Here is a 10,449-nt window from a genome sequence, read left to right as displayed (position 1 = left end):
CCCAAAGGGGCCCTTGTAGGGGGCTGGAGCAGAGAGCAGTGATGGAAACAGAGGGGCGGGCAGACAGGGGAGGAAGAAACCGGAGACAAAGGCCTTTTGTGGGAGGCAGCAGCAGCCTAGCTAGCGGTGCCTGGGGCAGAGGGGTGGGGGGCTTCTTCTCTCCTGGCCAGCTCTGTTCTCCAGGGCGGGCGGTGGGAAGCCTCGCAGCCCGGGGTCCCGTGAGGCGGGAGGGAGAGCAGGCCGGCACTCAGGAGGAATGGGCGCACACAAAGGATTGTTACTTGTCCCTCTGCTTGGCACTCTCCCCGCCGACGTTGAACGTGGGCACCAACAGCCCCAGCAGCCACCTCTTGCCGAAGACCTCCTGCAAGTTCTTGCGCCAGGGCCGGGCGCGCACGGCCAGCCCCTTCCGCAGCTGGTGCCGCGTCTGGCCGCGGAGGATCAGCAGCAGCTGGTGGCAGCAGAAGCCGGCGCAGGCCAGGCCGATGGCAAACCAGAGGTAGAGCATGAGGATGACGAACATTTCAGAACCGAGGACAGCGCCTGCGGGGCGGGGCGGGGGAAACACCGGGCTCACTGGATACCCGAGCCCTCCCGTCCTGTGCAGCGGGGTCTGTCTGTCTGTCCGTCTGTCTGCTGTGATGGGGGTTGGGGGGAAGGCAGGTGGGAGCCAGGATGCAGATGGAGACCCTAACTTTTCCTCCGTGCTGACAGCTCCTGAGGCTGGAGGGGAAGAGCAGGGCACCAGGGAAGAAGGGAGGAGGCCTCGCTGGTCACTTCCTCGGCACTGTTTTCCTGAGACTCAGAAGCGCCCACCCCTTTGGTTTCCCTGGGAGGGGGGCTGGAAGCACAGCAAAGGGGGGTTTCTCAGGAGGAAACAGGGGTGAGCTGAGGACCCGAGCAGCTGCCTCCTCGCTTATGCAACGGGGATCATTGGCGGGGAGGACTCCTGCTCGTGACAGCCTGATGGAGAGCCAAAAGTCATCAGGAAGTCACGAGCTCTCAGGGCGGCAGTCATTTATGTGAGCAAAAGGACGGTGTCCCCGCAGGAACCAGAGAGGCTGGGCAGGACTTCCCATACCTCCATCCCCATCGTCAGTCCCAACCCCACCCCGTGCCCCTGTCTCGAGAACCCTCCTCCTCAGAGACCTTCAAAGTCAGAGCATCCTATTCCCGGCTTTTTTTTTCATTTTTTCTTTAGGGGCTACAACTGGTGATGCTCAGGGGGTAACCCCTGGATTTGCACTCAGGAATCACTCCTGGTCATGCTTGGGGGACCCTATGGGATGCCAGGGATCGAACCCCGGTTGGCTGCATGCAAGGCAATTACCTTACCTGCTGTCCTATCTCTCTGGGCTCCTTGTTTCTGAGTTTCAACACCCCAGAGGGGCTGGGGGAGACAGAATAGGGGACAGGTGCTGCCTTGCATTCAGCCCATCTGGCCTCAATCCCCAGGCATATGGTCCCCTGAACCCCACCAAGAGTGATCCTTGAGCACAGAGCCAGGTAGTAAGCCCTGAACACTGTCGGGGGTGGCTTCAAACCCAAACCAAGCACACCAATCAGCACCCATAGAGTGAAAGACGCCACTTTTCTTTGGATTTGGAGGGGTGACGGCTCGTCTGAGCTGGATGGGAATCTCAGCTGTGCAGGCTCACATGCGCTTCTCAAGCTCTCTGAGCTGCATTTTGCTCATCTGTAAAATGGGGCTAATGTGACCCCTAATGGACTAACTGGATCCCAGGCTGCGTGACCAAATCCAAGGAGGCTTTGTGATGGGACAGAGTTGGGGCTGCAATAATGCCTCACTCTGTGCTGAGCACACTCTCCCCACACACCCAGAACCACTCCCCTTTGACTCCTAAGACCCTCAAGTCATTGCTGACTCCTCTCCTGGGCTTGTGTCCTGGCCGTACTGTGATTCCAGCTGGGCCGTGGGGATATGGGGATGGAGAGAACTCACAGACCCTCCTCAGCTCCACTCTAGCAGGCAAGAGACCGGGACCTCCCCCAGAGATGCCCTATTCTGTCACCACACTCTCAACCATGCCCCTTGTCCTCCTGATCCATATCCCTCGGGTACCCCAGCCCCCCCTCTTCTTGATCTCTCACACTCCACTTTCCATCCTCCCAGGGATGGGCCTTTTACCATGATCAGCCAGGGTTGGAGAGATAGCACAGCAGGAAGGGTGCACGGCTTGACCCAGGTTCGATCCCCATATGGTCCCCCTAGGGGAGCTCCTTGAGCACAGAGCCAGGAGTAAGCCCTGAACACAGCTGAGTGTGGCCCCTAAGCAAACACATATCATGGGTAAACACGCAGCCCCCACCCAGATTTGCTCACTAACAAATCTGACTTCTTAGTCAAAGGATCTGACTTCTCTGACTCTTAGTCAAAGGATCTCTTTTTGGGGGGGGGGGTGCATGGCACACTAAGTGACATTCAGGGCTTGCTCCTGGTTCTGAACCCAGGGAACACTCCTGGTAGTGCTCAGGGGATCCTATGGGGGTGCCGGGGACTGAACTGGGGTCGACCAAGTGCAAGGCTAGCACCCTAGCTGCTGTCCTATCTCTCCAGCCCCAGCCGAAAGAACGTTGATATTTCAGAGCAGGTTTCTCTCTGCAAAGTCCAAGACAAGGAAGTCCAGCTGCCCAGCGGATAGGAGATTCACTCCATCTGGCACGGAGGGGGGAGGGGACGCGGTAGATGGGATGGTGCCATCTCTCTGACCCACTTCTTCCGAGAGCTCTGGTGCCACGGGGTGCATGCGGGCACACGTGGCACCTGAGATCAGACCATGGTGCCCCCCGGGCTGGAGAACTGCTGCCGGGCAGATGGCCCTGGAGCGCAGAGGTGAGGACATCAGTGCCCAAGCTCAGGCCTGCCCTGCAATGTAGACGCAGGGACAAGTCTGGGCGGAGGGTGTTGGCTGCACAAAACCAAGGCGTGAGGCGAGGGGCCTGCTGGCCTCTGCCTGGCCCCAGGCAGCAGTTTCCAAAGGCTATTCTGGGGACCTGCTTTCTCTGGGGCTGTTTGAAGTTGCCTCGCTGGGCTGCCTCCGCTCCTCTGATCTGTTTAATAATAGTTCTGCTGCTTTTGGAAAAAAAAATCACAGAATTTTCCCATAGGGCCCCAAAGTTCTCACCGTCTAACGCCCCCCCCCCCCCCCCGCCCCAGGCTCCCGCCCAAGTGAGCGCCTTTGGAACCCTTTGACATGTGGCTGGCATTGAGAATGGCCATCCAGGGACAAGTACCTTTGCCCTCGGGAGGGGCTCACTCCCCAGGCAGAGCTGCAGAGAGGCCACTCTGGGGAGGCGTGGTGGGAGCGCTGGGGTCTGACAGCCCTCCTCTACCCAATCTTAGGCAGATTTCCTGCCACCTGAGAGGGTTTTGCAGCCACGGGATCTTTGACCTGTATATAATGGGATATAATGCCTACCTGCCTCACACACATGCCGGCATGTTCTAGGACTATGTGTGGTCCCCCTCCCCCCCTATTTTTCTTTTTGGGTCACACCCAGTGATGCACAGGGGCTACTCCTGGCTCATGCACTCAGGAATTACTCTTGGCAGTGCTACTCGGCGGACCATATGGAATGCTGGGAATCGAACCTGGTCGGCCACGTGCAAGGCAAATGCCCTACCTGCTGTGCTATCACTTTAGTCCCCCTCCCCATTTTCTTGTAAGACCCCATGGCACAGCTCCCCTGGGTTCAACTCTACTTCCCAGATGAGGAGAAACTCAGGGGGGTGATACCACCTGAGCTGGTCTCACTAAACTAGAATCAAGGCCTCCTTTTTATTTTTTTCTCTCGCTTTTTTTTTTTTTTTTGGTCACACCCAGCAATGCTCAGGGATTACTCCTGTCTCTGCATTCAGGAATTACTCCTGGCAGTGCTCGCGGGACCATATGGGATGCCAGGGATCGAATCCGGGTCAGCTACATGCAAGGCAAACATGCTACCTGCTGTACTAGCGCTCCAGCCCCGCAAGGCCTCCTTTTCTGACCTCTCACAGCCAGTCCTGACCTCTGCCACAGCAGAGTAGCATGCCTGGGGTCAAAGACCCCCACCCCTTTGGAAGACCCCCACTTCCAGCATTCAGCGCCCCCCTCTCCCCCACGCACAGCCATCCTGCACTCTGGTGGGGCCAGAGGGCTCAGGGACTGTGCCACAGTTGGGACAACTCAATGTGCCAAAAGCCTTCTGTCCACCTGTTGTTCTATGCAAATGAGAGAGGGCTCAGCCTCACCTGTTGGGATGGAGAGGCAGCAAGAGGGGGCTGGACTGAGCTGTGTGTGCAGGAAGGAGAGAGAGCAACGGAATGAAAGGCTGGCAAAGGGGGCTGGGAGGAGACTTCTCAGCTTCCTATGTCCAGCAGCCATGGGAAGAAGGAAAAGGCAGTGGGGACCCCAGGGACTCTGAGCCCCTCAGGCAGATACTGACTGGCTCTGTCTGCCTGCTAGAGCCGCACCACAGGCTCCTCTTCCTCCCCTCCCTGTCTCCCAAACCTTGAACATATGGACCAGCCTCAAGCCCAGCTCATCTCACACCAAACCATCGCACGAGCCTCCGGGGGCAGCCATCCATTTCCATGTGAGGAAAGCGCTTGGAGAAGGAAGTGTAACAGGCTTGCTGGCACTCCTCAGCCCTCCACCTGCCCGCGCTCACACTCCGCCCCCCCTGCCCGCCCACCCCTCCCCCGTCCGGGTTATTTCTGTCCTCAACAGCCTGGTAAGCCAGCGCCCAGATCCAGGAGGCCCCCCTGAGAACTGAGTTCTGGGCCCAGCTCAGTCACCAGCTCTTCAGACAAACACCCCAAGCTGCTTCCATCTTGGACCTCTGTGTTCCGCTGCCATCTGGGAGGCCATGCCATCCTGGGATGGACACCCAGGTTTTTGTGTGAATGTCCAGCCCCAGAGCAAGGAGACAGCCTGGTTGTCTAGGGGGAAGCCACGCTCTTTCCTGAAAGGTCAAGGCTCCAGGAGGCCCTTGACCTCATCCCTCTGCTGCTGGGGTGTCGGGGCAGCTCAGAGACCGACACTTGGTCATGGAGAGTTGATGAACCCGGAAGTGGATCAACAGTAAAGCACATGCCTTGGCACCCATATGTCCTGGGTTCAGTCCTGGGCACCGCATGTATGTATGTGTACATGCACATACAGGATCTGGGCATCCTTTTTTTCTTTTTCTTTTTTTTTTTATCAGAGAGATGGAGAGAACAATTGCATGTAGCTAGCAATAGCAAGAATCAGATCATCCAGAGCCCTCGGCCAGGGAAAAGACAGAGTGGAGGGTAACATGGTTGGGTGGCATTAGCTAAATGGTAGAAAACAGTTCTACCGGGCTGAGCTCTGGGGTCCAGGGCCCTGTGCCTGGCTGCTAGGATGTAGGACCCTCCAGGAGGGCCCACAGCTGCTTACACTGTGTCCCTGCCCTGCTCCACCAGGCAGGAAAAGAGCAAACTGGGGCCCTAGGCAGGGAGCAGGAAAGTAGGGTGGACCCCAGTGTGACTGGCTGGCTACACCTTTGGAGGGCGAATTTCTTGGGGGCGTATGTGAGCAGGCTTGGGGACTGGGCAGAGGAGGGTCATCCCATGCGTTCCCTTGAAGGCTGTGTGGAGGGATGACTTGCAACCAGCCTTGCCTGGCACAGAGCATGGGGACAGCCACAATTCTATGAGTAAAGCGGCAGTTGGGACAGAATGGGAGTGGAGAAAAGCTAGTATCCAGAGAAGACACAGCATGCCCAGTTATTTATTATTGGGTGGGTGGGGGCAGGGCGCACCTGATAATGCTCAGGGTTTACTCTGGCTCTGTGCTCAGGGATCACTCCTGGTGGGGCTCAGGGGACTACATCCAGTGCTGGGGATCAAACCTGTATGCAAGGTAAGCACCTTCCCTGAGGGAGGGAGGGACTATCTCTCTGGCCCTAACCACTTTTTTTGAATTCCAGACAGGAGCAAATTCCATTTGTCACATGTATATTAAGGACATACTTATGCTAAAAAGTTGATGTGACAGCCGTATTTAACTGGACTTACATATTTTTGTTGGCTAAACCTGGCAATCTGGGGACTGGTGTGTGTGTGTGTGTGTGTGTGTGTGTGTGTGTGTGTGTGTATGTGGTGTCTTTGTGTGTGTGGTGTCTTTGTGACGCCGGTCATCATCCACTCACCAGATAAGAACTGACTGATGGCGGTGGGAAGGAGCGTGAGGAAGGCCAGGGGGTTGGCGAAGGAGATGGACAGGACCGCAGAGATGTAGGCCACACCGGCCACCATGGAGTAGAGACAGGCCAGGGAGGTGTAGAGGCAGAAGAGGACGAAGTTGCGCATGTTCCTGCTGCCAATGCAGTTCCCGGTGAAGAAGCAGTGGTGGTCATGTCTCAGGGTCACTCGGCCGCACACTCGGCAGAAGTGGGTGCTGGGCGCGGGGCACGGAGCCCTGCGGCAGGCGTCCAGGTCGTCCGGGGAGTTCTGGATGACCAGGACGTAATTGCCCAAGGCATTGGTGGAGAGGAAGAGGAAGAGCGCCCCGTGGAGCAGCGCAGGCGAGAAGAGGCGGGCGGCCGCGGGGTCCTGGCGCATGCTGGGCAGGAAGAGAAAGAGCTGCAGCACGAAGGTCACCAGGGAGATGCACAGGAAGTAGGCGGGGGCCACCACGTTCAGCAACCGCAGGGCCAGCATCCTGGATTACATTCCTGAAGGGAGAGAGGAGAGAGAGAGAGAGAGAGAGAGAGAGAGAGAGAGAGAGAGAGAGAGAGAGAGAGAGAGAGAGAGAGAGAGATGAGGGAGAGGGAAAGAGAGAAAGAAAGAGAGAGAGGAAGGGGTGGGCAGGAGGGGCGGGGGCAGGGCGCGCCTCCATCCAGCCCTGTGGGACCAGCGCCCCGACCCTGGTCCCTGCCTTCAGCCCTCCCCTCCTCCCTAACCCCGGACCTCACCGGAGTGAGACCCCGCCCCACCCCGCTGCCCCCCCACCCTCATGGGGGCCAGGCCTTTGGAGAGGTGCCCGCCCCCTCGGGTTTGGAGCCAGCTGCATTGTGCCGGCGCCCCTGGGGCTCAGCCTTGGGAGGGGTCGGTGGTCCTCTGTACGGGAGGCGGTGGTGGCTGCACTGAGGTATTTTGGCCATGCAAAGAGCTCAGGGGGTGTCTCCTTAGGAGAAGCGGGAGGACTGGGGTGGGGGTGGGGGGCAGAGAGGAACGACCTGCAACAATTCCTGCTTTTCCTCCCTGGGGGGAAAAGGTCCCTTCCCTCGAGAACCTCAGTGATAACCCAACGCTGGAGGTAGGCGGTGTAGATCCGGGTGTGATGGGAGTGTGTGCGTCTGTGTGTTGTGTGTGCATTCTCTGTGCTCCTTGGGTATCTGTGTGCATGTGTATTTCTCTGTACACACGCAACCGATGCCAGCAGGAGAGAGGGAGAGCGAGAGCGAGCCCAACGGAGACGATTGATGCTCTCAAGCCTGGGATGGGTGAGGGGGCGCAGTCGGAATACCTGTGCCCACCGGTCCCGCCTCACCCATTGTCCCGCCCCACGCTGACTGTCCTGGCTATTTCATTGCAAAGAGCGTTTCCACGCGCGAGGCAGCGACATTACCCCCGCGCCCCCGCCTCGCCCCGCCCCCCAGGAGCGAGAACCCCCCAACCAGCCCAATGGGCGCCCGCCCGAGCCCTCTCCAGCCGCTCAGCGGGCCCCAGGGGGCTGCGAGACCACCTCCCAGCCCCCCTCCGCCCCCGCCGCATCTCTGTGGCGCCCCCGGCCACCTCCAAACCTTGGGCAAAGCAGGGTCCCGGCGCCGGGGAGAACTTTTCCCGGGGCTGGGGAGTCGGCGAGCCCGCGGCGCCAGAAAGTTGTGGTTAGGCGGCCGCACCCGGCCCGGGCGAGGGCCACGGGGCCTCTGTATCCCCGCTGTCCGGGCCCGATGGGGCGGCTGATCACCTTGGAGTCCCCTTTGCAGGTGCCAGTGCCCCCAGGGACCCGCGGCTGCGGGTGGAGCGCGGGCCTGTCTCCGCCGCAGGGATCCCGCGCTGGGCACGGCCCGGGCTGGGCGCCCGGGTGGCGGTGGCGACCCCCGCTCGCCCGGGTCCTGCGTCCCTGGGGTCTGCGGCGACGCTGCCCACCCCAGCGAGATGCCGGCCCCGGGCTCGGGCGAAGCCAGTGCCTTCCCCGCGCCGGTCGCCAGGGGGGCGCGGGAGCAGCTCCAGATGCGCCGCGGCGCCGGGAAGGCGAGGCTGGGGGAGCGCGGGGCGCGGGGCGCCGGGCGCGGGGCGGGCGGCGCTGGCAGCCGGGCCCTGCGCCCGCCCGAGGAAGGGACCCGCGGGCAGCCCGCCGCCGCCGGGGCTTCGGACACCGCCTCCCGGGCTCCCGGGCAGCGGCCCCCAGGCGGCCGCCGCCGCCGCCGCCGCACCGCCGCAGAGGGGTGGGGAGAGGCACTCACCGCGCTGGGGTCTCCCGCGACAGGAGCCCCGGCCGCCCGCTCCCGCCTCCCTGCCGGGGGCTGCAAAGTTGTGCGCGCGGCCCCGCCGCCTCGCAGCCTCCGCCCGCCTGGCTTCGGGGACTGGGCAGGTAGCGGGGGTGTGGGGAGGAGGGAGCGGGCAGCTGCCGTCCTCCCACTGGGCCGGCGGGGAAGGCAGCTGGGCAACCCCCCCCTCCCCACACCCAGCCCCGGCATCTCTCCCTCCCCTCCTGGGGGCGGCGCTCTGGCCACCCTCACCGCAGCCTGCATCGTGGTGGACTTGTGCGCGCCCACCCCAGCTTTCGTCCCCGCTGGGGCTTGCAAGGGGGTGGGGTTGGGGGGATGACCCGTCTGACTTGGGCGGCGGGCTTCGGTCCCGTGGGGGGGGATCTGGACCCCACCCCCCCGTGGGGATGCTGTAGGCCTGTCTGCCCCCTCCCTCCCCGCTGGACTGACGCCCACTCTGCCGCTCAGCTGGGCTCAGACCCAGGGAAGTCGGGGGAGGGGGACGGCGAGAGGTCAGCGTGCCGGGTTGGGGGGGGGGGGCAACACCCATAAGCATCAGCGTCCTAGTGTCTAGAGGGTTGAGAAGTGCCACCCTTAAGGCCCCTAAACAACACCTAAAGCCACCACCTGGGATAGTCCTTGCAAAGCAGAGAGGCGCTCCCGGACAGTGGGGTAGAGGGGCCAGGATCTGGAGTCAGGAGCTCCTAATTCTTGCCCCACTTGGCATGCTCGGAGGGCGACTCTTTGCAGCAGCTCAGTGAGCCCCCGACACCCCCCCCCCACCCCCCACCCAGGAGCAGGAGGTTGCAGTGCGTCAAAGGTCACATGGCCGTTAAGTGACAGAGCCCAGCTGGGAGCCAATGAATGAAAGAGATTCACCCTGATAAACAGGAGAGGAGGGTGGGGGTTCTCTGATTCAGAAGAGGGGAAGATAAGGGGGGTTATGCTGGCCCAGAACTTCTGCCCCACCCCACCCCACCCCCTCTGATCCTATTTCCTTCCCCACCCCTCCCCATATGATGCATCCTCTGGGGCAAGAGGCCCCAGAGTGTGGGGATACCTGGCCAACAGGTGTCCAATGGCGGGAGGGCATCTCGGAGCCTGAGGAACCCTGCAGGAATGTGGGGGCTGACAGCCTGCATCCTCCCTCTCGGGCGGGTCCCTCTTCTCTGCATTAAGGCAAACACAATCCAGGAGGAACAATGATTGCTTTCTCAATGGGAGGACTAAAACAGAGCATCTCTTACAGTATCAGGGCGGGATGCGGCTCCACTCCTCCAGGGCTCTGAATCTTCAGACACCGGCGTCTCTGTATGTCATCAATGTGCGCCAGCAAGCGAAGGGACCAGAAAAGCCTTGCAGGTCACAAAAGGGTCTTCCATCTCTGCAAGAGAGAGCATGCCAGGTGTGGGCCTGGTAGGGCCTGCAAGTCGGGTGAGTTCCTGTGGCTAGAGGCAGGCTCCCAAGGGCTCAGAGGGTCCTTTCCCTCTTGGGAGCTCTTTCCAGTGTCCAGATCGGGGCTGCAGGACCCTTTTCTCAAGCTCTGCCTGCCCCTCGCCCTAGGCCGAGAGAGAGGGAGCCTGGAGTGTGCGTTGGGGGGCCCGATCAATTGAAGATCCCTGTTCCTTAAATACCTTGAGAGCCAGGCTGGTATTTCTAATTTTATTTGGCATATGGGTGTGTAGTGGGAAGGTGTGTGTCTGACATTGTGTGCGAGAGGAGAGGGAGAGGGAGGGAAGCTAAGGACGTGGGCAGACGCCCGGGGGATGGGAGTGTTGCGGCAGAGAGAGCCTGAGAGCTGGTCCTGCAAACGCACTTGGGCCAGAGGGTGGGCTTAGCCGTGACAGCAGCTCACACCCCAAGCTGGTACTCCCCAGCCAACCTCCAGCCAGAGGAAGTGCGGCCACGTGTTCTTTTGTTCGTCCCTCCCAACCACCCCCCAAAACTGGTGCTCGGCCCTGAAAGACCAAGATGGAGGTTGGTTGG

General features: G+C 60.8%; 1 protein-coding gene across 4 annotated transcripts; it reads right to left on the bottom strand.

Annotated features, from left to right (window-relative positions):
• Nucleotides 1-277: 277 nt before the first annotated feature.
• On the bottom strand, nucleotides 278-9,648 carry ZDHHC22 (zinc finger DHHC-type palmitoyltransferase 22). 4 transcript variants are annotated; one of them, XM_056133877.1, is made up of 3 exons: nucleotides 9,524-9,648; nucleotides 6,178-6,702; nucleotides 278-543 (listed from the first exon to the last, which is right to left on the bottom strand). In XM_056133877.1, the coding sequence occupies exons 2-3, from the start codon at nucleotides 6,686-6,688 to the stop codon at nucleotides 278-280; spliced, it is 777 nt and encodes a 258-aa protein (XP_055989852.1). In that variant the 5' UTR covers nucleotides 6,689-6,702; nucleotides 9,524-9,648. The 4 variants fall into 4 exon arrangements, with proteins under 4 accessions (XP_055989852.1, XP_055989850.1, XP_055989849.1 ...); XM_056133875.1 differs by lacking the exon at nucleotides 9,524-9,648 and adding an exon at nucleotides 8,440-8,642; XM_056133874.1 differs by lacking the exon at nucleotides 9,524-9,648 and adding an exon at nucleotides 7,941-8,325.
• Nucleotides 9,649-10,449: the final 801 nt, after the last annotated feature.

Source organism: Sorex fumeus, unplaced genomic scaffold, assembly GCF_029834395.1.
Source record: "Sorex fumeus unplaced genomic scaffold, SorFum_2.1 ptg000098l, whole genome shotgun sequence".
NCBI lineage: Eukaryota > Metazoa > Chordata > Mammalia > Eulipotyphla > Soricidae > Sorex > Sorex fumeus.
Note: the sequence above shows the minus strand (reverse complement) of the source record. Positions and strands in the feature narration are given on the sequence as shown.